A 27,765-nucleotide genomic window follows, 5' to 3' on the forward strand; every position below is an offset into this window, starting at 1 on the left:
TTTTATGGTAGTGTTGGTAAGCTTATCAATACCTAGAAACCTATCGAGAAAGGTTGTATTCCATTTGCCATCTCTACGCTTAAAAGTATTGTTTTATTTTGTTTACATTTAGCAGCAATGGGGGGAAAAAGTTATTATTGCGACTACTGCTGTTGCTATATGAAAAACGATCTGAATGTAAGGAAATTGCACAATGATGGTATTTCACACACAATAGCAAAGGCCAATTATATGAAGCGTTACGAGAGTAAGCTTTTTGGTGCACGATATCCAACAAAACAGATCTAATTTTTAAAAATTATAGATCCCAAGAAGATCTTGACTGAAGAGCGCCAGAAAACTCCCTGCAAGCGATACTTCGGTGGCTACTGCAAGTTCGACATGTATTGCAAGTATACCCACTACAGTGGGAAGGAGCTACAGGAACTGGAGAAGTTAGGTGCGTAGTAAAATGACGACTCAGATCGAAAGATATTTAAATATATAAAACATTTCAGTTCTCGCTAAGAAGAGGACCAATTCACAAAAGAGAAATAAAGGCAAGAGATGGCCGTGGAAAACTCATCTTCAAAAGGGTTTACCTCCTTCCTTACAATCCATTAACCCAGTCAAGCTCAAACAAACCGTCTTCGAGCTCAGCTGGGGCTAAATATATTTACAAAATGCACAATTAATGTCAAGTATTCAATATGCTAATTACTTTCTCCATGACGCGCGCCACCTTCAAGTTGATGCGCAATGTGCGAGCGTACTCATAATGGAACGATTTCGGGGAATGCCCGCTTAAGTTCTCCTCGTCGGGATCGGCCAAATGCGCCAGCAGGAAATAGCACAAGTGTTCTACAAGAAAAAAGAATTTATTAACAACATTGACGCAGCTGTACAAACAGAAAACGCTAACGTTCAGTCAGACTTCTCTAATGGTCTGATTGTAATCCCGTTGGAGCGTACTTCGACCAATAGTTACATAGAAACCTACCTTGCTCCCCTTCCACGGCGTAGAAGAGCGGCGGGTTTCCGCCCCTCGCCTCGGATGCATTGATGACATTTCTTTTATGTGTACGGTTCTTCAGCAATGACTTACTGAGCTCCAGCCGTTCGCAGGCACGATCATAGTACTTGGCAAAGGCCTTCTCGTCCCATTCATTCGCATTAGCGGCCTCCTGTGTTCTCCTGTACACCGTTTCTCCCAACTCCCGCTCATCTATAGTATCTAGGATTGCCTCGGCAACGAGGAACTGGTTATTACGCACTGCCAGGTGCAAAACTGTGTAACCATCATCATTGGTTAGAAGAAGACTGTTCAAATCGATTCTACGCAGCAGTAGCTTAATGGACTCAATATTTATATTGTTTATCACAGCGAGGTGAAGAGCTGTATTTGAGTTCTCGTAGAGGTGATCGGTCATCAAGCGAGCGTCCAGGATGAGCGATATAATCTCGGTGTCCGTGTCGTTTGTCAACGCAAGTTCCAGACAGTCCTCGCCATCCGTGGTTAATAGGTCGTTGATATCCAAGTTCGCGTGGCAGCACACAAATATCTGACGCTTTACGCCGTAAACATCGCCGCTCAGTATTTGCTCGTGAATGGGTCTAAAAAATGTGCAGGTTATACATAAGCATCACTACGATGATCTCATTCGCCTTAATGAATACTTACAGCAATCCTTCTTCGGACATTATGTGGGACTTTTTGAATTCGTTGGCCATTATAAGTAGAATCCGGTCCTTGTTGTTTCCGAGTATATAATTGTCCACCCGGTCTATGTCATCCGAGGTGATCGATATATCCGACATGTTGGAGTTGCGTCGCTCGGGGGTTTCTTTCGTTAATCGATTTTCTCCCGACTTTTGTGGATTCTGTAAAAAAAAAAATGAAATTCAAATCAATGGCCATAAAATCTTGTATATATTTCCATTCTATTTAGATAAGACTTAAGTTGTACAATCAGATTTCTGTGTAACTTTACTGCGGAAATTGCAGATCAATATATGTGAACGTACTTCTTTCTATGTGTAATCTCTATTTTTGATTTCCTTTCATACTTGAGTTCAACCCTCTTTATTTCATCATGATAGTTATACTTACGGTAACCTCCTTTTTCTTCCTTTTCGTGATCACGGGTGTGAGCTGTTTCTCCTCGCGCTCCTGGAGCGCCATTTCAGCCGCTGATCGCTTAACCACTTGTGGCACGCAGGTGTTTCTCTTTCTTCCGCGCTTTTTAGGAACTTTGGTCGGTTCTAAAGGTGGTTCCAAAGGTGTTACTAAAGGAGTGGAACTTTGACTGGCCATGTGGCTATAGGTATTTCCCTTGGTTTCGGACGCTTCATTATTAATTTTGGTCTTATCCAATCCCGGGCTCCTGTCCTCTGTATCCCAATCCGTTTGCGTGGACGCGTCGACTTTTTGGACTCCACACGAACATTGTTTACCCTGATGCGAGATAGCGTTATCGCTATTATTACGCCCGTTTATCGCGTCGATCACCCGTTGGGTGAGGGCTTTGTCGGGAATTTGCATGAGTAATTTGAAAATGTCCCCGTAGACCGGCTGAAAGGACTTCCGCTGAATGTAGGTGGTGGCGCCCTGTGGCGCTGGCATCGATATTACTCGCTGAGCACCGACTGACTTGGCCAACAAGGGATCCGATCCACCAGCGACGACTGGTCGGATATGCTGAGTTTTCGTCAATAGCACTTTCTTCATGGTGATCGCTTTTCAGTGCACTGTTCTGGTTTGCAATATCTCCAAGCGGTAAGACTCTTCAGCTCGTGTTCGATTTTGGGGGGACTTCCAAGTTTTGGACGATCCAAAATAAAATAAGTTGGTTTTTCCCCAAAACACGCTGCACGGAATGGCAAGTGGCGGCACTCGGGCGCTGCTCAACACTCTTACTAGAGATGGGCGATAGCTTTGGTGTGCAGTCCAAACTATCTAATAATTTAAAGAACTAATTTAATGAATATATAAGAGCGTTGTGTTATTAAAATAATAATTTTATACCTCGATATTTGTCTACAACATTTTGAATATGCTGATAACATAAAATAAAGATTTTATATTTATATTATGGGATAGGTATTTTTGTTCCTCGAAAACGGCAGCCAGAGTTCTTAATGCTTATATAAACATTTACATATATTGTTTCAAATATATTCGAATGTTGTAATATAGTTGCGGCCCATTTGCCATCTCTAGCTTCACCGAGCTTATCGATATTTCGTTGCGAATGGCAAATCAAAGTATTCTTGAGAAAAAAGATCCGGTGGTCCTCCATAAGGAAACCGGGATAAAACGATTATAGCTAGCTAGCCAAACAGGTCTTGGAGAGCTTCTGCATCGGGGCTCTCTTTCCACTCGTGCCTGCCCGTCGTCAAAGGCTTAGATAGTCGGCAATGGACTCGAGTAGTCGGCGCAGTTACTCTGGAGGAAGTGGAAACGAGGGAGGACGGGGCAACGACTACTACAGATCCAGGCCTGGGTCACGATACAGTCGATCAAGGTCGCGTTCCCGGTATGGCTATCTTACTAGATTTACGCGAATGTGTAGATTAGTACTACAATCCCTTTTCAGTGAGCGGAACCGAGGCCATGGAGGATTCAGGCACCGGAATTCTCGCTCCCGCAGTCGGGATCGGTCGCCCGGGTTCAGGAACGATCAGCATCGCGGTGGTCGAGGAGGAGCTGGTAACGGTGACCCCGACCTGTACCACAACCTGATCAACGACGACTACAGGGATCAGGATGAGCGCAACTACAACTCCAGGAGTAACTTTGATAATCGTCAGTTCCGGAGACATGATAGCTTTGACCGTAGGAATCGGGACAGAGATGGCGAGAGTGATCGAGAAATAAACGACTATGAGTACGAACAGCGCTCCCGCGACTTGGACTCACGTGATCGTAACTCCAAGGACAGGGACAGGTTTCAGAATAGAAGTCGCAGCCGGGAACATAGCAGACCCTGGAACAGGAACCACAATCACGACGACAGAAGCAGAAGCAACGAGCGGAACACGTGAGTATAAAGTGTATATTTTCTATACTTAATAATAAGCCCAATCATTCAGGCGCCATCGAGATCATCGCATGTATAACGGAGGTGGCAGGAATCGTAGTCGCGATCGAGATCGGGATCGGGAGCAAGATCGGGATCGGGATCGTGATCGGGAGAGAAGAGGCTCGTCGGATTATGACAGCGATGAAGGCCACATGCGCAGGAGCAAATACCGATCCACCACTGAAGCCCTTAATATTATTATAATCTTCGGTCTAACCAAGGAAATGACCAGAGCAGATGTAAGCTCAGAAGAAGAATGGCAAATGAAACTCCTCCATTTATACATTGACTTTTCTAGATTATGAGTGAGCTGATAAAGGTGAACATGGAGCCAGCCTGCATTCGCATTATCCGGAAACAAGGAACAGGTGGGTTACGAAATCACTGACTTTGTTCTTACAGCGCAGACGTAAGTAGGTTCAAAAAGTATGAGCGACTTGGCGCTAATGGAGGCGAAGTGAACAAGTACCAATCGAATTTAACCGGCCACATGAATCGAAAAGCATACAATACTCCACAAAAATGTTACAAACCTATCGAAACATTCAACATTTTTTGACGAAAACATTTTGTATCTGCTTCTATCCGAAAATTTAGATTCATCACGCGGTATAGCGTTTGTCGAGTTTAACACCGTTGAGGAGGCAAAGCAATGGATGGATATTACACAGGTATCAGCGCAATCGTCCAGATCCCCTTGAAACTTTGATCATCTGCAGCCAATGTACTTTCGCTGGCAATGATAATAAACAATTCCTCTCTGTTTAGTTTCCCTTGTCCATCTAAAAGTACCTCTAGTTGCAAGGAAACTAAACATGACAGCATTGTTTCATTAAACTGCCCAAGAAAGCCACTCGAGGAGATTGTCAGCAGCAAAAACTTCGCGTTACGAAACACAGAAGCAATCCGGTGACTGTGTAGAGTGTGAATGAAGGCATCCATTTGATGGGTTACTAATCCGCAACCTTTCCCTCTCCTATTTCCATGTCTGGCGCTCCAGGGCGTTCTGAAGCTAAACGACGAGCGGGTGAGCATGCGGTACAGCCACAAACGCATTCAGGACTGGAATTGCAACAAGGTAGGAGCCTTCAAAGGATTATATTCTCTATGTAGAGTAATGTGTTTCGCTTGTTCCAGTGTGGCGTCTGCAACTTCAAGTTTAGATTCTATTGCTTTGTGTGCAAAACATCCCGGGAAGACAGCGAAACCACCTTTTCCTCCGGCAGCGAGGGCGTGGACGAAGTCAGCAGCATCCTCACCAAAAGTATACAAACCACATACACTCTGTTGCCATCTTGCTTTGTAGCTTCGATCGCAATGAAATCGAAGAAACCACTGACCGCCACGATTTCTCTACCACTTCCTCAATCCACGCAGAGATCATGCTACGCAACCTGGACGCCCTGACCAACGAAGAGGCGGTGCTCACGGCCCTCCAAAATCATGTAAAGGATCTGAGCAAGACGGTGAGCAAAGTGGTAATCAGTCGGGATTCCCTGACCCAGGCTTCGCGAGGAATTTGCTATCTTCACTTCGACACTCTCGTCGACTCGATGAATGTGCACAATGCCTTGACTTCGCTGGATCCTCCACTTACCCTAGACGACAGACTTGGTAAATGGCATTTAGGTGCAGTTTATAACATAAAAGTAATTACATTTTCATCCAGTGGCCATCACCTATTGCAACGACCTGGAGGAGCGCCAAGCATTGCCCAAGAATCCTAAAGCCTTACCAGTTAAAGCCAACGATCCAACTGTCAAAGACGGAGAAATTCCAGCGGTTTCTCCCTCAGGAGTGGGTGGAAAATATACTCTGGCCGATGTTCCACGACTCGCGGAATATAGTGCCTCCCTCTACGCTTCGAATCCCGCAGAGCACGCCCATTATGTCCAGTACTATACGGAATATTACACGGCAGATATAACCAAAAAGAACAGGGATTCTCATTTAACTGAAGCCAATTCCGGAGCAGCGGTTGCTCTCTCGGCCATCCAGCGCAAGCAGAAGAAGATGAGCAATATCGAGACCACAATCACAGCGGCGGCCACAGCTGCCGCACAGGCAGCGGCGGAAGTGAAGGCCACATTTGCTGCTCAGGTGGTCAGTGCGCCCAAGGGCAACGATGGAAAGATCTACCGTAAGTGGCCACATACATGTGTTTGCTAGCACTTCATTATATTTAATTATATTGCAGCCGCTCCCGATGTGACGCAGTACCAGTTTGATGAGACATCCGGCTACTATTATGACAGTAGCACGGGTCTCTACTACGATGCCCACTCGCAGTACTACTACAACAACGAGACGGGTGCGTATCTGTACTGGGATCAGCGCAGGAGCACCTATGTGCTGGCCACGCCGGCCTCCACTCAGGCAGCTCTCCAGGAAGTCCAGGCCGACGCCGAACAAAAGGAGGAGGAGGGCAAAAAGGCAAAGGAGAAGGATAAGGAAAAGGAGGGCGGAAACAAGCACGACAAAGTCAAGGTGGCCAAGAAGATTGTCAAGGACATGGAGAAGTGGGCCAAGCAGCTAAACCAGAAAAAGGACTACACAGCAGTGGCCACCCCACAACCCATATTGGCAAACGAAGTACCCAGCACTTCGCGTGGCAATCAAGGCGGATATGCTGATGTGGGATTCTCTATTCTCGAGAAGAAGGAGCGGGGCAAGTTGAACGACTATGCGCCACCACCGGCGCTGGGTCCAATGAACAAGTTAGTAAATGCCTATGGCGGAACATCGGACTCCGAAGAGGACAGTGCTCCAAGTGCGCAAACCACACTGAGTTCATCGGGTGTTACCGCCGGCGGAGGAGGCGCTGAAGAGTCTGATTACGTGGACTTCCAGAAGCTTACGTGCCTGCTCTGCAAACGTGCCTTCCAATCGTTGGAAATCCTCCAGAAGCACCTGAAGATGTCCACTCTGCACAAGGAGAACCTGGCCAAGCTCAATCAAAACACTGGAAGCAGCATCGAAGAGGCACTGGCGTATGTGAAATCGTGTTGTGTAGTGGAGTATAGTATCATTGAATTCATTTTCATTCTCAGCTATAGAGATCGTGCCAAGGAGCGCAGGCTGAAGTACGGCGAGAGCGACCCTCCTCCACCAAATAGGAGCAGGGAGCGTTTCGAGCAGGAACTAAAGACACTGCAGTCGCGGCAAAAGCAGTCTACCAGCGCTGCTCCAGCCATGCCCATCAGTTCGAGCAACGTGGGCAGTCGACTGCTGCAGAAGATGGGTTGGTCGGAGGGCCAGGGATTGGGCAGGAAGAACCAGGGACGCACCCAGATCATAGAGGTAACTAAGGTGACTTTTATCTATAAAATGGATTTAAATTAACACTTATGTGTTCCCTTAGGCTGATGGACGCTCCAACCATGTGGGTTTGGGCAACAAATCGGCACAGATGATACCGGGGAACGACTACAAATCCTACATAAAGAAGATGATGAAGCAGCGCTATGAGAATGCCTGAGATTATGGTTTTAGTATGTGCGGCCGTTTCACATGTTCCATTTTAACTGAAATCGCCGTTTAATTCAGCTTTTTTTTTTGGCGCGTAAAGCTAAAATTATTTCCATATTATATATGAAGCTTCTTGAGCATTGGCTTTTGCTAACTGATTTGGTGTTCTTTTAAAGTCAGCGAGGAAATGTGAAACCGGCCTTCTAGTTTGTAATTTATTTTTTGAGTTATGATTAAGCGAATTCAAATCCTTATTCGAATGTACAAAATAAAACCTAAAGTTGAAAAGTTTAAAAGGTTTCGTGTTGGGAAACATCCGATTGCGCCGGCGCTTGACAGCACTGCCCGACAGGCAGCTATCGATAACCGATAGTCAGATACCTGGGGTGAACGGTAAAAGGAGGCCGAGAATTTTTCTATTCGTGTTTTTTTTTGGGACCGGATAACTATTTGTTTCTGTCTCAATGCACAGAGACTTCGAGTCGGGGAAAAAGTTTAACCAGTTTCGCATCCTGTTAGAATTGTGGTAACCAAGTAAGATGTGGTCACAAAGACGGTTCAGCTAAATGGCAAAAGGCCAAAACGCAAACACTGAATATAATTACCATCGATTCGCATTAGATATGGATTCTCGATATGGTCGCAGCTTCTCTGGAGGCAATGGAAACGGCAGCGAATCGGGCTACAGGCGCTACACTCGCTCCCGTTCCCGGTCCCGCTCACGCTCCAGGTAGGTCGTCCTTTGTCCACCTGGAACCTCTTCGTGTAATGGATTACTTCCATATGCTCTTTCAGGGAGCGAAGTCGGGACCGCAATGAGTACAGACGTCGCAACTCCCGTTCCCGCAGTCGGGAGCGCTCCTCCCACTACAGACACGATCGCAGTCCGGATCGCGATCTCTACCGCGATCTGATCAACGAGGATTACGAGGATCAGGGTAGCTACAACTCCAGGCACAGCTTTGACCACCGCCAGCATCACAAGGAGGACAACTACGATCGTCGGGATGCTGATAGCCAGGATCGCAGGGATCATGACAGCTACAGCAACCACGACCGTCATGAACAGAAGAACTACGATAAGCGTGGCCAGGATAAATACGATAAGGACCGCGATCATCGCTGGAAAAACTACGATCGGGTTTCGAAGGAGCGCAACCATGATGACTTCGATCGAGGATCAGAGCGCAGCAGGTACGGAATTTCATAGATCGCATACTAGCCATATAATGCTCAGTTTTCAGTCTGCGTGTGTTTAGATTAAAAAGCTTATTTAGAAGGGTTTCATAAGAAGGGAATGTATCGATTTCCCCCAGGTTTAAAGACCTATCGTCTTTCACTTGGAAACCAATTGCAATGGAAGTCGAAACGATTAGAATCAACCCCTAACACAAATTATACATGTCACTTTGCACATAGAAGTCAGTATAAATGCATACAAATCACCTTATGAATCATTCATGCTTGTTGTATTTAATGACATTGGGTTGCATACATTGTTTCAAACGAACCGAATGGGAAATTTATTCAACAATTCGTAAATTGCTTAGCTTTAACTAATCGCTTTCTTTTCAGCCGCAGCAATGACCATCGGCAGTTCAATAACAATGGAAATAGCAACTCCAGCAGCAGTAATAGAGATCGCGACAGGGAGCGCGAACGCGAGAGACAGTATTCCTCGGATGAGGACAGCGACATGGCCAACGAATTCAGGCAGCGAGGTGGCCAAAACAGTGGCAGCAGCGTGGAGCCCTTGAACAACATAATCATCTTTGGGCTGAGGAAGCACGTCACGGAAGCAGACGTAATATTTGCACAATAAGTAAAGCAAATGAAGAATTAACGCAGTAATCCTCCACAGATCATGGGCGAGCTGATCAAGGTCGACATGGAGCCCACTTCCATTCGCGTGATGAGGAAACAGCCAACAGGTGGGTTAGATTTTCGTGAGTTATGTATATTCGATTTAATGTGAGAAAGTAAAGAAAGCGTGAGTATTGCGTGCCCAGCAAAATGTTCGATATAGGGTTTATACCAATTTCAATTATACTTGGCTTACGACATCAGCAGCAAAATTCCACAAACAAAAATACAATCCCCAAAAATGATACAATGCTATTAAAACAACCAACAACATTTTTTGACAAAAACATTTTCGTATCTGCTTCTATCTAAAATTTAGGTGCCTCACGCTGTTTTGCATTTGTCGAGTTTAAAACCGTTGAGGAGGCGAGACATTGGATGGAGTTAACCCAGGTATCCCCACAAACCCACAAGAATCTTGAACATTCGCGAATCCGCCAAAAACAGAAATGACGGCAAGATCCGAATGCTTGGCACCAACTGTAGAGAAATGTATGCCTTGAGTTCAATTCTGCTGGTTTCGGCTGCTTTCCTTCCATTTCCTTCTGTTTAATATCAGGGAACTGAACTCAAAGGCGGAATTTCGCGAAAAGGAAACTACCAGCATCTGCGCGATGCCAAAAAACACAGAAGCAACCTGGTGACTGTGTAGTCTGTGAACGATTAGCTACTCAGCAGTTACAGTAACTAATCCCACTCTCACCTCTTCTATTTTTCCGTGCAGGGTGTCCTCCAACTGGGCGATCATCGTGTCACCATGCAGTACAGTCACACTCGCATCTCGGATTGGACTTGCGTTAAGGTACATATCTTCTGCAAAGTTACTGATTGGACGCAATAACTAGATTTCTTTATCCATCAGTGTGGGGCGAGCAACTTTAAGCGCCGCTTTCAATGCTACGTGTGCAGCTCCTCGCGGGCGGAGAGCGAGAATGCTCTTTCGGGAGCCGGCGAGGGCGTCGACGAGATCAGCCGCATCCTCACAAAAAGTATATCCACCATGAGCAATATCTTTCAATGCCGTTTCCCTAGCTAATCAGCTAATACACCACTAACCTGCCACGCTTTCCCCATGCAGAGATCATGCTCCGCGGCTTGGACGCGCTGACAAACGAGGAGGGCGTGCTCACTGCTCTTCAGCAGCACCTACCCGACCTGGCCAAAACAGTCAGCAAGGTGCTGATCAGTCGCGACTCCCTAACCCAGGCGTCTCGGGGCATTTGTTACCTCAATTTTGACACACTCATTGATTCTATGAACGTGTTTAATGGTCTGACGGCGTTGGATCCGCCACTCACTCTGGACGAGAAAACTGGTAAGTAAACACTTTTGAATCAATTGTCCTTCAAAAATAGCTAAAATCATTTATTTCAGTTGCCGTCACCTACTGCATTGACTCCGAAAATCGTCAAACGGTGCCAGCCGAGGGCAACGTATTTAGATCGGGTGAATTAGCGATGCCTCCGTCTGCCGTTACAGCAAGCTACACCTTGGCGGATGTTCCTCGTCTCGCGGAGTACAGTGCATCCGTATATGCCTCGAATCCGCTGGAGCATGCCCACTACGTTCAGTACTATACGGACTATTACACGACTGAAATAAGCAAGAACATCGGAGATCCTCACGTGACGGAGGCCAACTCCGGAGCTGCCGTGGCTCTCTCGGCCATCCAGCGCAAGCAGAGGAAGGTTAGCCAGATGGAGACCGTGGTTACCGTGCCAGAGGCGAAGGCCGCCTTCCTTGCCAGGGGCGCAAGTGCTCCCAAGGGTAACGATGGAAAGAAATACGGTAAGTGACTAAAGTCGAACAGTAATGTCCAGAATAGTCAAACATTTGATTCTTTGTTGTCAGCTACTCCCGATGTTTCGAAGTACCAGTACGACGAGACCTCCGGCTACTACTACGACCACGTCACGGGTCTTTACTATGATGCGCACTCGCAGTACTACTACAACAACGAGACGGGTGCGTATCTGTACTGGGATCAGAAGAGGAGCACCTATGTGCTGGCCACACCCGCTTCCACACAGGCAGCCCTCCAGGAAGTATTATCTGATGCCGAGAAAAAGGAGGAGGAGGCCAAAAAGGCAAAGGAGAAGGAAAAAGAAAAGCAAGAAGCCGGAAAGCCCGACAAAGTGAAGGTGGCCAAGAAGATCGTCAAGGACATGGAGAAGTGGGCCAAGCACCTGAACCAGAGAAAAGACTACACAGCAGTGGCCACACCGCAGCCCATCCTTTCGGATACTGAGGCTCCCACCACCTCCCGTGCTTCCCAAGGGGCATATGCTGATGTGGGATTCTCAATCCTTGAGAAAAAAGAGCGTGGCAAGCTCAACGACTATGCACCGCAGGCAGGACCCACAGCGATTAGCAAATTGGTCGGCGCGTATGGAGGACCATCCGACTCGGAAGAAGATAATGGTGCCAATCAGAAAGGACTCGAAGCAAGTGGTGGGGCTAGACGAGGCGTTGCCGATGAATCGGACTACGTGGATTTCCAAAAGCTTACTTGCCTGCTCTGCAAGCGTGCCTTCCAATCGCTGGACATCTTGCAGAAACATTTAAAAATGTCCAATCTACACAAGGAGAATCTGGCCAAGCTTAAGCAGAATTCCGTAGTCGAGGCTGGCATGGATGAGGGTCTATCGTAAGTGGAAATACTCTGCTAGAGCGGTGATAAACTAACTAATTTACTTATCCGTATTTAGCTATCGTGATCGTGCCAAGGAGCGCAGGCTGAAGTACGGAGAGAGCGATCCGCCTCCACCGAATAAAAGCCGGGAGCGTTTCGAGCAGGAGATAAAGACTTTGCAGTCGCGCCAGAAGGATTCTTCTGGCGCTACTCCAGCCATGCCCATCAGTTCGAGCAACGTGGGCAGTCGCCTGATGCAGAAGATGGGTTGGTCGGAGGGCCAGGGATTGGGCAGGAAGAACCAGGGACGCACCCAGATCATAGAGGTAAGAGTCGAAGGGGAAAAGGAAGAATACGGATAATTCAGTGTTGATTTGATTCACAGGCTGATGGTCGTACCAACAATGTGGGGCTGGGCAACAAGTCTGGACACTTGACGCCTGGAAACGACTACAAATCCTACATCAAAAAGATGATGAAGCAGCGTTATGAGAACGCCTGAGACTCTTCTTGAAGTGTATGATTTTATTCCGCTTAAATATAGGGGCATTTAGGCATTGTTTACCTCAATTACACTTCCCCCACCTTATTGCGCTCATTTAGCATTAGTTGCGAAGTTAACATTGTAAATAGTTCGTAAATACAGTCTCAAATTAGTTTTGACATAAATTTTGAATGGAATATTGCAAGATATAGAATACTGCAAAGGAATCTAAATCGCGTCCATGTAGCCATGCTCATAGGCATGCCGCACGGTCTTGAAAATCTCCTGGTTCGCCACATCGCCTCCAATGTCCAAGGACAACTGGTGGAAGGCAGGCCCGTGCATATCGGTTTCGAAGAGGCGGGACAACTCGGCGCAATCCTTCTCAGAGCTGAGCAGCCAGGGAAGGAAGTGCATGCATACCATTGGTCCGTAGAAGGCATATCGTTTGAAGTGGGCATTGAAGCGTTCAAAGCTGAATTCCTGCAGCAACTGATCCACCCGATCATCGGTCAACTCGTTTCGGTTGCGGCGCAAAACCAGTTCCAGCATTTCGATCATGCTGCGATGGTACTTGCGCAACAAGTCTGCGTAGAGCTCGTCCCTTCCCTCGGATGGCGTGTTCATGTACATGAAGAAGCTGAGGTCAATGGCCGTGGTGCTGAAACGCAGCTCCTGGAAATCGATGGTTCTGATAGCATCCACCTTATCATCGGTTCCGTAGTGGAACAGCACATTGTTCCTGTTGTAGTCGCCGTGCAGGAAGGTGGCAAAGTGGCTGTCCGGCTGATCTTCGGCAAAGGAATTGGTGCGAATTCTCTCCAGCAGAAGTGTCGGCTGCTTGAAGTACTTCTCCCGCAGTCGTTCGATGGCGACCTCGAATCCGGAATCTGCCCCCTGAAGGAGCTGCTCCTTCTGCCGGTCGTAGAACTCGTAGAACCGGTCGAAAGCCACGCGATACAGGACATCAAAGACGCCCTTTCCCGAGCTGGACACGAAGGGCATGTCCAGCACTCCGGCGCGTAAGCGAGCATGAACGTTCGGCTGGAGGATCTTCGTGGCATAGCCCAGGGCATGGTACGGACCAACCAGCCCCACCATGGCCTCCAGATGATCCCGACGAAGGGTGAGCCTTGGACCCAACTCGTAGCCATCGCCCTTCAGATGTTTCAGGGCCAGCACCGATTCCCTACCATTCCCGAGACCTGCAGAAAGGTAAACAGTGGAGTTAAAAGGGAAGTCATGGCAGCAACAACTCCAGTGTGGAACGCACCTTCGACCTGACCAAACCGGGCGAAGTAGCAACGCGGAATCCAGTTCTTCACCACATCGCTTTCCAGATGACTCGTCCGCAGGACATTCTCATAGGCGGGCAGGATCTCGGCGTAGGCGAAAATTTCGTTGGAAAATTGAATGTACGAATTGCTGGTCTCCCGGAACTCCTCCGTTCCCTTCATGAACTTGACCAGAACGACCTCCGTGCGCTTGCGCTCCGCGATGACCACGTCCAGCGTAATGGTGTACAAGGCGGACATGAAGCCGTCCAGTCCATTGGAGCACTCTACGCTGTGCGATTCCAGCGAAGCATTGGGACCGAAGTCCTTGAAGATTTCGTACACCAGGTGGCGCTCGATATAGTCTAACTGCTGCTGTTGCGTTGACATCGTGACCTCCACGCAAGAATCTCTAACGATCTTAATGGCTAATCTTCGCTTGCAATGTAGTAGCTACGTGTATGTTCGACCGTGCAAGTAATCAAAGTGGTATCGATAGTTACGAGCAGGGAATTTGGTATATTCCCGGTTTCAGCGAAGTGGTCACACAGAACGGCGGCTAAAACGTGCACCGGCGTATTGCGCGTAAACATAACGCATTTTGCGGGGATTTATCTAGTTATTACTCACTGAATGGGTCCCAGCCAGATTCCTCCGCTGACCTACAAGGTCGTGGCGGAGTGCTCCGTCTCCAAAGCCCGGGCCGGACTGATGACCCTCAGGTGAGTCTCCTCATAAGACAGACCCCCGAAAACAGTGACTAATCCGCATTGGCAACTTCTCCAAACAGGCACAGCGAGGTAAGCACCCCGGTCTTCATGCCCGTGGGCACACAGGGCACCTTGAAGGGCATCCTGCCGGACCAGCTCATCGAGCTGAACTGCCAGATCCTGCTGGGAAACACATATCACCTGGGACTGCGTCCCGGAATCGAGACGCTGAAGAAGGCTGGTGGACTGCACAAGTTCATGGGCTGGCCCAGGGCCATTCTGACCGATTCCGGTGGCTTCCAGATGGTCTCCCTGCTGCAGCTGGCCGAGATCGATGAGCACGGCGTGAACTTCCGCTCGCCCTTCGACAACAGTCAGTGCATGCTGACGCCGGAGCACTCCATCCAAATCCAGAACGCCATTGGCGCGGATATTATGATGCAGCTGGATGATGTGGTCAAGACCACCACCACTGGCCCCCGGGTGGAGGAGGCCATGGAGAGAACCATCCGCTGGGTGGATCGCTGCATAGAGGCGCATGCCCGCGACGATGATCAGTCGCTGTTTCCCATCGTCCAGGGAGGATTGGACGTGCCGCTGCGACAACGTTGCGTCTCCGCCCTGATGGAGCGCCAGGTGCGTGGCTTCGCCGTGGGCGGACTAAGTGGTGGCGAGAGCAAGCACGACTTTTGGCGGATGGTGGACGTGTGCACTGGCTATCTGCCCAAGGACAAGCCGCGTTACCTGATGGGCGTCGGTTTTGCGGCGGATCTGGTGGTCTGCGTGGCCCTGGGCATCGACATGTTCGACTGCGTCTTCCCCACCCGGACAGCTCGATTCGGTTGCGCCCTGGTGGACAGCGGGCAACTGAACCTCAAGCAGCCAAAGTACAAAGTGGACATGGAGCCCATCGACAAGGATTGCGAGTGCAGCACGTGTAAGCGCTATACCCGCTCGTACCTGCACCACATCGCCACCAACGAGAGTGTCTCCTGCTCCCTGCTGAGCATCCACAATGTGGCCTATCAGCTGCGGCTGATGCGCGGCATGCGGGAGGCCATCCAGCGGGATGAGTTCCCTCAGTTCGTCGCAGACTTCATGGCCAGGCACTTCAAGGCGGAACCCGTTCCGGCTTGGATACGAGAAGCTCTCTCAGCTGTAAACATCCAGCTGCCGGCGGATCCGGAGAGGACAGACGACCAGGAGCAGAAGCCAAAGACCGAAAAGAGGCGGGAGACCGCGGACGTGGCAGAGGAGCAGGTGGCCTCCAGCTAACATCACATGGAAACCTGTGTGCTTTGATCACACAATGTTCTGATACCCTAAAGAGGCATTTTTGATTAGAAACTTAATGTTCATTGGCACTTTAAAATACCCTGAAGACATTTTATATGATATACATGACAAATATCATGCAAGTTTATCTTATAAGAAGAAATACTTAATAGACGTATACAAAAAATTAAAAATAAATTACATTTAAAGAATTAATTTAGTGTGGAAGTGTAAATCAATTTTTATTTCATTTAATTTATTAAGCTTAATTCATTATCTATTTTTACCTAAGGTACACTTAAGGTTACCATGGTGGCCCATCATACCCCATCGCAGGGTAGCAGAATACTGGTTTTCGGCTCTGCTCTGCCCACGTTTGTTCCGCTCTTGCTCTTGCGTAAAGCTTTCGATTCGTTGTTACCTATGGGAAAAAGCTCCATGTAGCTATAGTATGACGCATAGTGCAAATCGGTGGCGATCGTGGATTTCGCGCGGAACGGCCGACCAATTTGTGATATTGTACTTGATTTTCGCCTTTTCCACGGCTTCTTAGAGAGGTGTGGATGTGTGTGGTAAATAGGGAAAACAAAAGATCGGATCGTTGGGGAACCTCTCTCTTCTGTGCTTGGTTCACATCTGCTTTGGACTCAACTCTCTGGGGGACAAGAGATCCCCGCGACTCGAGATCTCAGAGAGCGGGAGCGGGAGCGCGAGATCGGGGCAGTGGAGTGGTGCTGGTGACGGTGGTGCTGTTGGCGGTGGTGGTGGTGGTGATGGTGGTGGTGCTGCTGGTTCGGTGGATCGTTCAGTGAGTCCCCAAGCGTTGTCGCGTCCACTTTATCGCGGTTTCTGATTCTGTCGCGGACTCGAGCCACTGACTAACGGTAGTGCTGCACGCATCTGGCGGCAAATTGGCAGCGAGAAGCCCGCGCTAATAATACATTTTGAAAGCCGCCGAAAGGATTGCGAGTCCAAATCAAGCATACGCCCCATCCACCAAGCAATCAATTGTAAGGAGCCCCCTGATTTATTGGTTTTCCACTGACAATTAATCACGGACTTGCTGTGCGTGTGTGTATGAGTGTGTGTGTGTGAGTGCTGGAGTGGCTAGTGTGTGTGTGTGTGTGCGAGTGTGATTTTGCCTCGTATCGTTTGCCAAATGTGGTAAAAGCGAATAAAATACAAAAAAAAAAACATATTCGAATCGACAAGCAATCGTGCTTTTTATGGCGCTGTCGCCTTTGTCTGAGTCCAGGATTTCGATTGGAGCATCCACTTGGAGCGGAAAGAAGCCCCCGAAAACCCTTATATAAAGTATATAAAGTATACGCCAAGTATATCTGCCAAGTCCAAAAGCGACTTTTCCGTTCGCTTTATTATTTATATTTTTCTATTTTGTATTTGCCATCGTTTTTGGCTTTGGCCTGTGTGTTTTTGAATTTCATGGTTTCATTTCTTTAAATAAGTTTTATTTTTAGCGCTTTTAGTTATTTTTGTGTATATGTTTTTTTGTTTTTTTTGTTCTCACCAATTTCGCTGCTGCCCAGTTCGCCTGATTATTTTCCGAAATCTTCACACCGATTCTTTGGAATATTCATATGGGGCTTCTATTCGAAATTCTACTGTGTGCACACGATGTGCGAAGTGATTTGTGTTTGAAATTCGGTTTAGTTAAAGGTGCCCATAGGGTGGACCAAAAACCAGAGAATATATACGAGTATGTGGAAGAATGCGAGAGAATCATGGGAAATACTCACTTCCAAAACAGAAAGTATAGAGAAATGGCAATGAAATTCACACACTTATGTCCATATCATTTTTAGCTAAACGAAACATACAAATAATCCCATAAATAAACTACTTATAAACTATATATAGGAGTATTTTTCCCTTGGTCAAGTCTGCGTTTTATGACCATTTTTTGGTGTCTACTATTGCCTCATTTTTCAAACACTCAAACTCGCTGGTCGCTGGCCACAATTCATAAATAAAAAGTAAACACACAATGGAGCCGATTATGATTGAAGGCACTTGGCCAAGAGACTTGCGGCCTTCAAGCCCAAAGTCTCAGCCAAATGGCCAATACCAAATGGCAACAAATTGCCAGCGAAGAGTGTAAAAATAAAAGAAAAAAAAGGGAAAACTATGTTGATTGCCGCTAATCATAATCACACTAGAATTTGTCTGTTCGAATCGCTGGCTCTTTGTTTTTGCCCAGTATTTATAAATTATGACACATTCGCGAGTGGAAGATAAAATGGGCAGAATTTGTGGAGAGTGGTCTTCGCTTTTCTTCGCGGTGGCACTCTTCGAACAGCTGCTGCGTGGGCGGAAGACTGGCGGGGGCGTGGCCGCAGAATTGTTTTGATGTTCTTCGAGCCGCAGAACACATGCAAAATTCATCATTTTTTCGAAAAAAAAAAACGAGAGTGAGAGCGAATTAGTGGCGGAGCTGGCCAATTAAGCAAGTAATTATGGGGAAAAGACACAAGGAAACACACTTTCGCCGCTTTGTTGCGGCAATTGATTAATTTTATTCCCCCAGTCGTCGGCAAAAAAAAACTCGCCTTAATTATATAAATTAATGAACCCTGCTTATAAGAGCGGAAATTCAAATGCAGCTTATCAGGCAATTAAGCGCGTTCTCCAGTTAAATTCAGCAAATGATTTTATTTATCTTTAATACATTTTAGTAAGTGGATTCCTTCTATGTTTGATATATGATTAAACAGCATTGCAACAACATTTTAATCAAAGTGCCACATAAAATCAGCAACAATTTCCGCGCTGAGAACGTTGGTTCCAAACAGCCGAAACAAGTTTCTCACTCTTTTGGTGAGGCAGTAAATTTGTTTTAAAAATATTTGCCTAATAGTTATTCTATGCAAATCGCTGTTTGCATAAATAAACGGAAATGGAATACTCGCCTGCATGTTTTCAATGCTCTTTGCAAATTAGCACGAATTCCGGCGTAAACAGAGGGTCATCTGTAAGATAAAGCACTTTTGGAGAAAATGTATTACCCAATCCCATACAAATTGCTGAGTGCTGATTCACTTGTCCAGACGAACAGCATTTCTCCAAAAAATCGAAAATGTTTGACTGCCGTTTGTGTGGGCGGCTCAGTTCGCGTCCAAAGGTAAACCCGCTTAGTCATTGGACCTATTTTTGCAGCAGATTTGCGGCTTGGATACACCCACCCCAGAAACTGGCAGTTGCCGGAGTCTTTGGATGGATTTTATTTGGTCATCTAATGCTGCTTTGCCTAAACGATTTGCCTTCGTTCATGGCTGAATGTTCGATTCTTGGCGGCAGCATTTTTTTATTCTGCCACATTTCGGCGAGTGTGGGTGAATAAACTTCATGGTGTTTGGTCGCTTTTTGGCTGGTTGCGATGGCAAAAAACATTGCCATTAGTTGACAATGAATGGCTTTTGTTGGTGACTTTGAAATTCACAAATAGAGAGAAAAACATGATTGGTATTCATATCTTTGAGAGCGAGAGTAAACGGCGGGACTTGAATGGAAGTCAGGGGATCAAGAGTTTGGGCAACCTTGAATACTTTGATTGCTGGAATGGAGTGTAAATATGACTGGACTTTAGGTCATGGAAAATTACAAATTATTTACAGAGATGTATATTTAAAGAGGTAGCACTTTCTACAAACATACATATAAATATATTTTAATCAGTTAAAGTTTGATTGAATCAATGGCGATAAGAGATAACTCTTCTAATCCAAAGTGCGCCTGATAAAACTGGCACATATATCTGAAGCAAACTTGTGCTTATTTATCAATCAATTAGCTCTGGGCTTATTTATTCAAGGGGACAAATGTTGACTGTGGCATTAGTGACCGATTAATCGGGTTTAGGAAAATCTCAGGCCCCAGGCAATCGACTTGGATCGCCATCGCCCAGGCAATAAATAACAGATCAGATCTGGATGGCCCCACATAAATCACTCAACCAATTTGAATTTCGTTTATTATTAAATTCATTTTCTTTTAATTTCATTTTAACCCACTTCCCTCCCATTCATCCAGTTTTGGGCATGTGAGCATTAGTTGTGCAAAGTAACAAAAACGAGGCACCGAATGGGAATTAAAGTTGCCGAGAGTCGAGCATTAATAAATCAAGTTCAATTCAATTAGTGCAATCCGGGGACACAAACAGTTTTCATTTCCCCTTCAGCGTTGGCCTCTCATAACCTACGACAATTTATAATGCCGGACAGAAGTGGAAAGAAATGCAAATGCAAATTCAGATTGCCGATTGCAAAATGCAACAAACAGCGCGGCATCCGAACAAAATGACAATGGAAACATTGGAAAAGCAATTCGCTAATAACGCAGCAACCAATAAATTGTTAAACAAATGTTATTCAGTAATCAATAAATGAGCTGCCGCCAGAGTCTGGTGAATAATACATGCGGAAGTGGGTGGTGCCGCCCACCCAAAAACATGTTGTAACTGCCATAAAAAGCGAGTTTATATGGTCGGCAGTAATTTCGATGCGGCATGAATTTATTTTGCACCTTAAGCCCGTAATTTTGCACGAAACAATGCCTATAATTCAATAAAGAACCGTAAAGAGAATTATTGAAACGCGCGCGAAACGAAAAAAATCTCTGGCGATAAAAAATATATAATTTAATCATGGGAGTGTGCAAAACATATAAAACGCATAACATAATCTATAAGCCTTGCGTAACATGTTTCGCACATTTCATTTTCGCCACTTGCCAAAGAGACAGAAAAGCGTTTTTTGAATGAAAGAAAATGTTGGGGGAGAAAATTCCGAAAAAAATAGCATATATTCGTTTGAAATATCTGCGACCTTGTCCCTGCTCGCTCAATATGGCACACATTTGGAAGCGATCCGGAATGTATCTCACGATCGGCAATTTTATGCACAATGACTGCAGCTGACTAATTTCTGGATGGGAATGGATTCGATTGAAATGAATTGGAATGGCGCTGATCGCATCAATCGTCCGCTGTCAATATCCCCAATAGCAAATCTTGTGTCCCCCCCTAAAAATCGCAACTCAAGGCGCACAATTTGGCGTCAAAATTGTCATCGCAACGAGTTTTGTAGCTACGAAATGGAATTCCAAGATGAAATCAGTTAAGCTCAAGGCTGAAAAGCGTTTCGAGTGTTGACATCTTGAATGCTAATGAATTTTCGGGATGCGATCTTGAACTTGAGCGATGACAGGCCTTCGGTGCAATTAAGGTCTCGACGATCATCTTGTTTATCATGGCTTATAGAATGTTATGATAAGCCATAAAAACATCAGATACACTACTTGTAAATATGAATTTATTAATCGTTTCCTTATGGTATCAATATTATCACCATGAACTTAGACAGTTTCCTCTGTTTTTCATAAGAAAAGGCGGCCTGATTGTTGTGGTTAGATTCCCAAGATGATTAACTTTTCGCGTTGAAATAATTCTGATCTTCAGTAGATTGATTTATTAGGAAACCGCAGCTCAGATCCAAGCAGGAACAGTTTTACGTTACAGCTGTCTCCACGCCCATGATGAACATGTCAACTAATCAAACTAATCAAGCCATCGCACTACGGGGTATTCCAAACCCAGCGATCTCGGGCTGTCGCAGAAAAACTCATAAATGTCATCGTCAATTCCAATTCAAAAGGCTCATGCTAAACTCAATTGGACACCCAAGAGCTTCGGGTCTCTCGAAGATGTTAAGGTCAATGCAAATTCACTCGGGAGCAGTTCTCATCACTAAAAACACACGGATTGTATTCGGGAAATGTATAAGCATGCGAAAGACTTTTCTTGTCAATTGATGTCTGTTTGTCGGATGCTTAGGAATATTGAGTAAATGACTGAGTACATAGAGCATTAATTGAACCTGCATTTCAAAGTCTGGCGAATGCCTAATGCCGAAGTGTCCATCAATAAAAAAAATGTGTATATATTGTTAAGAAGGGTGAGAAGTGCGCATAGAAAAGCTTCAATGTTCCGGAAAGAAGAATAAATACTTCTAGCTGGCCGGTCTAAAATTAGTGAAAGGCGTGGGCGGCTCAACATTGAAAATTGTGACGCGTCTTATGATCCGAATGGAAACTATGGTACCTATACGCAGCTAAATAAATATATACACGATTTCCCGATTTTTGCAGATCTCTTCCGATAGCAGAGCAGTGAAACAGCAAGAGAGAAGGACAAGATGCATGTGCCATTATAAAGTTGAAGGGAAGGACATATTTGGAGCAGTATCATAGCCATTAAGGAGGTCCTCGTTATATATGGAAACCTACAACTGATATTATTGTAGGTAGCTACATCTGCTGAAAACTATATCTACTTCTAATACTTGCCCCACTTCCCTTGCAGATACTAGACTACAGTGAACTTGAGAGTCAACTCTTTGCCCGCATACATAGAACCCACTCGCCCACACAGAAATAAACTGAAATGGGTAAGGACTACTACAAAACCCTGGGGCTGCCCAAAACTGCCACCGACGATGAGATCAAAAAGGCCTACAGGAAACTGGCCCTGCGCTATCATCCAGACAAAAACAAAGCCGCCAATGCCGAGGACAAGTTCAAGGAGGTCGCCGAGGCCTACGAGGTCCTTTCGGACAAGAGCAAGCGGGAGGTGTACGACAAATACGGCGAGGATGGTCTGAAGAGCGGAGGTATGTCAGCAGATCCTTCAGGACTTTCTTTTCTATAGCTAACTCCGAAATGACTGAACTTTCAGGCACACGAAATGGCGGCCCATCGAGCAACTCGTTTACATATCAGTTCCACGGCGATCCGCGGGCCACCTTCGCCCAGTTCTTTGGCAACAGCAATCCGTTCGCCTCGTTCTTCGACATGGGCGACAACCTGTTCGACAAGAACGTCTTCGATCTGGACACGGAACCCGACTTCTTCTCCTCGCCCTTTGGCGGCATTGGGTCGCGACATGGTCTGGGCAGTGGCTTCAGGTTGGTTTTTACAACCAGGTTGTGCTCCTTGGAGTTCCTTTGCTCATCTCTCGCAGGCCCTCTTTCAGATCACACTCCTTCAACGTGCACACGCCGTTCAAGAAGGAGCAGAAGCAGGACCCGCCCGTCGAACACGATCTCTACGTGACGCTGGAGGAGATCTATCACGGCTGTGTTAAGAAAATGAAAATCTCCCGGCGCATCGTTCAGGCGGACGGCAGTTCACGCAAGGAGGAGAAGTTCCTCGCGATATCCATCAAGCCCGGCTGGAAGTCCGGCACCAAGGTCACCTTCCAGAAGGAGGGCGACCAGGCGCCCGGCAAAATCCCCGCCGACATTGTGTTCATCATCCGGGACAAGCCGCACGCCATGTTCAAGCGCGAGGGCAGCGATCTGCGCTACACGGCGAGACTGACGCTCAAGCAGGTGAGTCCATCATCGGGGATGTATCTTATAGGTTGGGAAACTATAGAATGTAGAACTCAAAAGTATCTCAAAAGAGTGAATGAGGTTTGAACTGAGCAACAATTATTATAAAGTTCTTCTTCAGCTGCCATTCAATATGAGAATGAATTAGGGCTGGGTTTCTCCAAGATAGGTTCCCTAAATCAACTTCAGCCACTGGTATCTCAGTTCTCAGAGATTCGCTTGAGGGAGTTGCGGCTGGGTTCTCACACTTTGGCGCCCAATTAGAGGCGCAGCCAGTGCCCAAATCAAATTGTATTGATATCGGGCAGACGAAATGGTTATGGCCAGATTTACCATATACGCGTCGAGCTGCCAAGCTGCCAAGCAGCAAAGCAGCAAAGCAGCCGCCAAATTGGTCGACATGGTCAAGTTTCAATTAACGGAGACGGAGAGTGGGTTTTGGCCAGTAGTCTGCTCCGTAGATTGGCTCCCACTGAGGTGTTAGATTTTTACACAGTCGCCGAAGCGCAAAACTTCGCACAACAGTTTTTTGTGGACCAAAAAATTATGGTCAGGCCAAGAAAATAATATCGAAAATTTTGAAATTCTCAAAACCAAGCGAACCAGGCGAACAAGCTGAAATGACACGCCACTGAGTTTGCAGTCATGTTAAAATTGTTAATTGCATTAAGTAGATTAAATAGTTGACTTGGCTGCGTCGCAGATTTTTAACATTTTATTGCTTGTTAGTGCGACAAATTTAGTAAATATTTTTGGGCTGCCCGCCACTTTTGGCATAGTTGGCCAAAATTTTATCGCTGCCTCTGTTTTGAATCGAATTTATGAATTCCATTTTGGCTTTGGTTTTGAGCTAAAAGTGTCATGTTGCCACTGCTATATAGCAATATTTGACACGGTCATTTGGCGCTGAGTGCTGAGTGGACAATGTGAATGGTCCTAATTGAAATATATTTCACATAACATTCGTGTTTGTATGAATAATAACATATCTAGATTTACTTGCCAATCTGGTTGATAAAAGCCAATAAATCTGCGCTCCAAGATTCCGCTCGCCCCAATAAAGCGGCCGTAAGGCAATTGGAGCTCCATATATGACCATCCACATAATTGCGAACGGCGTTTTCAATTTTTTTCGGTTCTGTCATATTCTCTGTGGCAGTAAATTTAATGCGACTCATAAATTACATCATCGTTTACGATAATATTGAAGTCAATGAGTTTCGAATTAATTTTTGGTCTTGCGTTGTTTTTTTTTTCCATTTTGATGCATATGGCGGATGGCATGATGGCATGATATATAGACTTAGCACGTTTCGGTTTGAATTTTAAATTCTTCTTGCTATACTACATACGTACTTTCGAAATGGAAATCAAATTTAACAATGCTTTTGTTTTCGAGTGCCTGCATCAGCGTCCCGCAAATGCGGCAAACTAACCCGTTGGACAATTCAAGGACTTCAAGGATGTGCGGGTGTAACCAGGAGTCCTGTGTAGTTGATGGCCAGACGTTGTTGTTTTCGATGTCTGCCCAATGGCATTGTCATTCGACTGCTGGCCCAAATGATTTGGACTTTTCTTTTTTCCCTTTTTACGAAAAAAATTCCAAGTTCTATACAAAAACCATTTGGTAGTCGAGAACTTCGTTTGCATTTTGATGACAGTTGTCAACTGGGTGGGCGCAAAGAGTTTGGTGTTTGGGGACTCGGCAAAAAAAGGAGGCGGAATAATAATGCCTTATGACATGCGATTGAATGCTGTTGATTTGTTTGCCCCTCGAAAATCGGAAAAGTTCCACCTAAACCTTCACTTCTTTCAGCGAGAGTGATTGTCTAGAGCAGTTTGGGAAAAAAATGGCCAAAAAGCGACCATAAACTGCAAAATATATCACGGAATTTATGTTCACTGTTAAGCTGAGCCTGACATTCAGATTTATCATCTAGTGATGACTCTGTGCACGCAGAGAAAAGATGTCTATGATTCGTCTGACATAAGTATTATTACCACTAAAAATCATGTTGATACTGAGTTGGCAAAGGTGCACACTTTTTACTCGAAACACACATTGAAAATGCATAATATATGCCAGCTGACATTATCACATGATTTTTTCTCAGTTCAATTTATAGCTCAGCAGCTGGAAAACGGGTTTCTATATCCTTCTCCTAAACTCCCGATCCAGATACGGATTTATCGGTGGGAAGTGCTCGCAAAACCAAATGCACGCCCTTTATTTTCGGATAGCGCTGTTCTGCTTTTTGTGCTTCGGCTGCCGTAAAAGGTAGCAAAGTATTTAAGCTGTTTTTCAGTTTTTTATTTCTTTTTTGGCCGCGACTACATTTTCAACATTTCCATTAAAAAATATTGATGCTGGTCGTCGTCATCAGGGGGACAGGTTGTTGTTGCTGTTTTCTGGTCTGTCGTCATCAGTTTATGTTGTCATCGCTTCAAAATCGCCAGTCGGCGAATACGAATACTCAATACCGATCGGCGATAAAAAAGTACGCACATATATACTATATTTAAATATTCACAAGGTGTGCACTTTGGTTTTGTCGCAATTTATTTATATTCGAGGCGATTTCTTGTTGAATTTACAACTTATTTGTGTTTTATTGGGTGAGGCTCGGACTCGGGCACATTGACAACTATTTCACACGTGCCCGGCAAGTTCTTTGGTTACAAATCACTTGTGACAAGTTATGGCACAGCACAAAATATTATATCATCCGTTGATGGGCATCGAGAGGGATTGTTTCGATTGCGGGCTTAGATCAAAAACCTTTTTTTTCAGCTCTGCTTTCCATAAATCACCGTTGAGGAAGGGATTGACATTCCACTTATGGGTTGTTTATGGGTTGTGTCGAAAAGTTTGAAACGTAAAATGTAGCGATTCGAACCCGAAAGGATTACCATAGATAATCTGTCATCTGAGGGGTTTCTTATGGAAGTTTAACGAGGCAGAAGATATGATCACAAGTCGGGAAACTTGGTATGACAACCCTCCTTTGAGTGACTCATATAACTTTATTTCATTACCAAACTGGTTTTCCTGTTTAATAAGCTGTGAGTAAGTTTCTCCATTGAATTGATAAGATAAGCCACAGGCTCGAGCACCAGAATCCCAATTAAAGCGGAAAATATCGAAGTATTAAATTAAATCATGTTCTTCACCGAATTTCCTCGGGGATCAGGTTCAATCAATAGCAGTTTCATCCCAGTTCGGACGGCAATTAATTGAGTAAGCCACATACTGTCTGGGCCAAAAGCAGAACCTGATTGATGCCCATCTTTTAGTGGGCCAATTAAACAAGTCGTATGTCAAGCGAACGAGCCGAACGAGTATCAATGGAAAAGTCTGGCCAAAAGAAAGGGAAAGTGGTGGGAAAAGGACATGGAAGCGTGTCAACAAGATGTTTAAACACGAATTAGGCAACATAGAAAAGGATTTACAAATGTTGTGTTCGATACGAAACCAAACAAGCCATTCGATTGGTAAAAGCTCAAAGGAGCTGTGTTGGTTGGGGCACCTAAACAGGATTACCCGGGCAAGATTGATAGATTCCACTCGACATGGGTGGCGCCCATGTGTTGTGTTTGCTCATTTCGGGCTTGGGCGGAAAAGCAGAAAGGAATTGAGTTGTTGGCTGGGCTATTTGCTGACCTTATTGATTGATAAGCCAAGAACCGAAATAAATATGGGGTTATGGAAAATCTATCTAACCAGTGTGTATAATGTTTTATGTTTTCTTTATTTACAGGCTCTGTGCGGCGTTGTCTTCCAAGTTCCTACCATGTCCGGCGACAAGTTGCGCATCAGCACCATGCAGGAGATCATCAAGCCGAACACGGTGAAGCGCATCCAGGGATACGGACTGCCATTCCCCAAGGACACGACGCGCAAGGGCGATCTCCTGGTGGCCTTCGACATCCAGTTCCCGGAGAAGTTGACCGCCGCCCAGAAGGAGGTGCTCCGGGACATGTTATGAGAAAGCGAAGGAGCGACTCGGAAGCAGCCACGATCCTTGAGCGAAATCAGGGGACTTAGTCATCCATTCAAACGCACTAAAAGCCAAAACCGATCCATCGCCAATCAATGTCCTATTCATACGTATAACAAACCCATCATCAAGATCTTGCTCCCATTTTGCTTGTTTTTGTGTTCAGTGAAACATTTGCGCATTTTTTACAGGAACTCCTCCCTCTTAACAATCGGTTGTGCTCATCTGCGCCACGAACATGTTGCATAATGTGTATGTTGACCATAGTTATTATATCATTAATTCTTAATTTATTTGTCTAAATTAAAGCTAAATTTAATAAAATGACACACACAAACACACACGCGTACACGTGAAAGAAAAAACAAGCGAATTGTGCGAGTGTTACTTCTGTTCAAATGGTTTAAACATTTATTTTTTCACAAGACATTCTGCTAGCTGCATTTTTGTGGAGTCATGTTTCTGCAATTGTAAAGTTTTCCCGCTCCAAAGGGAGAAAGAAACCTGTGAAAGGAAAAGTGAAGTTGCCTTCTTGGTAATCGCAAAGCGTTTGGCTAATTAGCTGCCGTTTCCAGTCGGTCGCCCTTCCCCCCC

The 27,765-nt window shown here is 45.7% G+C and overlaps 7 protein-coding genes across 14 annotated transcripts; 5 read left to right on the top strand and 2 right to left on the bottom strand.

Moving 5' to 3' along the window:
• The first annotated feature begins 51 nt into the window (after positions 1-51).
• LOC6526397 (zinc finger matrin-type protein 5) lies at positions 52-674 on the top strand. The gene is made up of 3 exons (XM_002087480.4): positions 52-247; positions 305-439; positions 498-674. The coding sequence occupies exons 1-3, from the start codon at positions 118-120 to the stop codon at positions 647-649; spliced, it is 417 nt and encodes a 138-aa protein (XP_002087516.1). The 5' UTR covers positions 52-117; the 3' UTR covers positions 650-674.
• On the bottom strand, positions 629-2,877 carry LOC6526398. The gene is made up of 4 exons (XM_002087481.3): positions 2,090-2,877; positions 1,661-1,860; positions 980-1,593; positions 629-840 (listed from the first exon to the last, which is right to left on the bottom strand). Exons 1-4 carry the CDS (start codon positions 2,705-2,707, stop codon positions 677-679), a joined length of 1,596 nt encoding a protein of 531 aa, XP_002087517.1. The 5' UTR covers positions 2,708-2,877; the 3' UTR covers positions 629-676.
• A 351-nt stretch (positions 2,878-3,228) lies between these two features.
• On the top strand, positions 3,229-7,817 carry LOC6526399 (RNA-binding protein 5). Of its 2 annotated transcripts, XM_002087482.4 has the most exons (12): positions 3,229-3,515; positions 3,576-4,019; positions 4,072-4,300; positions 4,360-4,429; positions 4,659-4,732; positions 5,062-5,139; positions 5,199-5,325; positions 5,439-5,675; positions 5,731-6,201; positions 6,259-7,051; positions 7,112-7,361; positions 7,423-7,817. In XM_002087482.4, the coding sequence occupies exons 1-12, from the start codon at positions 3,397-3,399 to the stop codon at positions 7,537-7,539; spliced, it is 3,009 nt and encodes a 1,002-aa protein (XP_002087518.1). In that variant the 5' UTR covers positions 3,229-3,396; the 3' UTR covers positions 7,540-7,817. The 2 variants fall into 2 exon arrangements, with proteins under 2 accessions (XP_002087518.1, XP_015053388.1); XM_015197902.2 differs by lacking the exons at positions 3,229-3,515; positions 3,576-4,019; positions 4,072-4,300; positions 4,659-4,732.
• Positions 7,818-7,899: 82 nt separating this feature from the next.
• LOC6526400 (RNA-binding protein 5-A) lies at positions 7,900-12,693 on the top strand. 5 transcript variants are annotated; one of them, XM_015197904.3, is made up of 13 exons: positions 7,904-8,063; positions 8,151-8,259; positions 8,325-8,723; positions 9,105-9,333; positions 9,391-9,460; positions 9,712-9,785; positions 10,117-10,194; positions 10,255-10,381; positions 10,471-10,707; positions 10,767-11,180; positions 11,244-12,039; positions 12,101-12,350; positions 12,410-12,693. In XM_015197904.3, exons 2-13 carry the CDS (start codon positions 8,153-8,155, stop codon positions 12,524-12,526), a joined length of 2,898 nt encoding a protein of 965 aa, XP_015053390.1. In that variant the 5' UTR covers positions 7,904-8,063; positions 8,151-8,152; the 3' UTR covers positions 12,527-12,693. The 5 variants fall into 5 exon arrangements, 4 of the variants coding, with proteins under 4 accessions (XP_015053391.1, XP_002087519.2, XP_015053390.1 ...); XM_002087483.4 differs by having other exon boundaries at positions 7,903-8,259; XM_015197903.2 differs by lacking the exons at positions 7,904-8,063; positions 8,151-8,259; positions 8,325-8,723; positions 9,105-9,333; positions 9,712-9,785.
• On the bottom strand, positions 12,530-14,265 carry LOC6526401. Its single transcript, XM_002087484.4, has 2 exons — positions 13,782-14,265; positions 12,530-13,713 (listed from the first exon to the last, which is right to left on the bottom strand). Exons 1-2 carry the CDS (start codon positions 14,170-14,172, stop codon positions 12,737-12,739), a joined length of 1,368 nt encoding a protein of 455 aa, XP_002087520.1. The 5' UTR covers positions 14,173-14,265; the 3' UTR covers positions 12,530-12,736.
• A 39-nt stretch (positions 14,266-14,304) lies between these two features.
• Positions 14,305-15,995, top strand: LOC6526402 (queuine tRNA-ribosyltransferase catalytic subunit). The gene is made up of 2 exons (XM_002087485.4): positions 14,305-14,504; positions 14,573-15,995. Exons 1-2 carry the CDS (start codon positions 14,416-14,418, stop codon positions 15,765-15,767), a joined length of 1,284 nt encoding a protein of 427 aa, XP_002087521.1. The 5' UTR covers positions 14,305-14,415; the 3' UTR covers positions 15,768-15,995.
• A 567-nt stretch (positions 15,996-16,562) lies between these two features.
• LOC6526403 (dnaJ protein homolog 1) lies at positions 16,563-27,570 on the top strand. 3 transcript variants are annotated; one of them, XM_015197907.3, is made up of 6 exons: positions 16,563-16,777; positions 21,930-22,084; positions 22,144-22,450; positions 22,516-22,744; positions 22,801-23,170; positions 26,932-27,570. In XM_015197907.3, the coding sequence occupies exons 3-6, from the start codon at positions 22,225-22,227 to the stop codon at positions 27,157-27,159; spliced, it is 1,053 nt and encodes a 350-aa protein (XP_015053393.1). In that variant the 5' UTR covers positions 16,563-16,777; positions 21,930-22,084; positions 22,144-22,224; the 3' UTR covers positions 27,160-27,570. The 3 variants fall into 3 exon arrangements, with proteins under 3 accessions (XP_015053393.1, XP_015053392.1, XP_015053396.1); XM_015197906.3 differs by having other exon boundaries at positions 21,930-22,080; positions 22,813-23,170; XM_015197910.3 differs by having other exon boundaries at positions 16,564-16,777; positions 21,930-22,080.
• Positions 27,571-27,765: the final 195 nt, after the last annotated feature.

Source organism: Drosophila yakuba, chromosome 2L (assembly GCF_016746365.2).
Source record: "Drosophila yakuba strain Tai18E2 chromosome 2L, Prin_Dyak_Tai18E2_2.1, whole genome shotgun sequence".
NCBI classification, from domain to species: domain Eukaryota; kingdom Metazoa; phylum Arthropoda; class Insecta; order Diptera; family Drosophilidae; genus Drosophila; species Drosophila yakuba.

Coding starts and splice junctions, on each gene's coding strand:
- LOC6526400 (XM_002087483.4), top strand. CDS start 8,096: ATGGCAAAAGGCCAAAACGCAAACACTGAATATAATTACCATCGATTC. Junction 10,382..10,470: donor CAGCCGCATCCTCACAAAAA/GTATATCCACCA, acceptor TTCCCCATGCAG/AGATCATGCTCCGCGGCTTG. Junction 11,181..11,243: donor TAACGATGGAAAGAAATACG/GTAAGTGACTAA, acceptor CTTTGTTGTCAG/CTACTCCCGATGTTTCGAAG.
- LOC6526402 (XM_002087485.4), top strand. CDS start 14,416: ATGGGTCCCAGCCAGATTCCTCCGCTGACCTACAAGGTCGTGGCGGAG. Junction 14,505..14,572: donor GCCGGACTGATGACCCTCAG/GTGAGTCTCCTC, acceptor TTCTCCAAACAG/GCACAGCGAGGTAAGCACCC.
- LOC6526401 (XM_002087484.4), bottom strand. CDS start 14,172: ATGTCAACGCAACAGCAGCAGTTAGACTATATCGAGCGCCACCTGGTG. Junction 13,714..13,781: donor CCGGTTTGGTCAGGTCGAAG/GTGCGTTCCACA, acceptor ACCTTTCTGCAG/GTCTCGGGAATGGTAGGGAA.
- LOC6526399 (XM_002087482.4), top strand. CDS start 3,397: ATGGACTCGAGTAGTCGGCGCAGTTACTCTGGAGGAAGTGGAAACGAG. Junction 5,140..5,198: donor AGGACTGGAATTGCAACAAG/GTAGGAGCCTTC, acceptor CGCTTGTTCCAG/TGTGGCGTCTGCAACTTCAA. Junction 7,362..7,422: donor GACGCACCCAGATCATAGAG/GTAACTAAGGTG, acceptor GTGTTCCCTTAG/GCTGATGGACGCTCCAACCA.
- LOC6526403 (XM_015197907.3), top strand. CDS start 22,225: ATGGGTAAGGACTACTACAAAACCCTGGGGCTGCCCAAAACTGCCACC. Junction 22,451..22,515: donor GGATGGTCTGAAGAGCGGAG/GTATGTCAGCAG, acceptor CTGAACTTTCAG/GCACACGAAATGGCGGCCCA. Junction 23,171..26,931: donor CGAGACTGACGCTCAAGCAG/GTGAGTCCATCA, acceptor CTTTATTTACAG/GCTCTGTGCGGCGTTGTCTT.
- LOC6526398 (XM_002087481.3), bottom strand. CDS start 2,707: ATGAAGAAAGTGCTATTGACGAAAACTCAGCATATCCGACCAGTCGTC. Junction 1,594..1,660: donor ATGTCCGAAGAAGGATTGCT/GTAAGTATTCAT, acceptor CACATTTTTTAG/ACCCATTCACGAGCAAATAC. Junction 841..979: donor CGCCGTGGAAGGGGAGCAAG/GTAGGTTTCTAT, acceptor TTTTTCTTGTAG/AACACTTGTGCTATTTCCTG.
- LOC6526397 (XM_002087480.4), top strand. CDS start 118: ATGGGGGGAAAAAGTTATTATTGCGACTACTGCTGTTGCTATATGAAA. Junction 248..304: donor TTATATGAAGCGTTACGAGA/GTAAGCTTTTTG, acceptor TAAAAATTATAG/ATCCCAAGAAGATCTTGACT. Junction 440..497: donor ACAGGAACTGGAGAAGTTAG/GTGCGTAGTAAA, acceptor AAAACATTTCAG/TTCTCGCTAAGAAGAGGACC.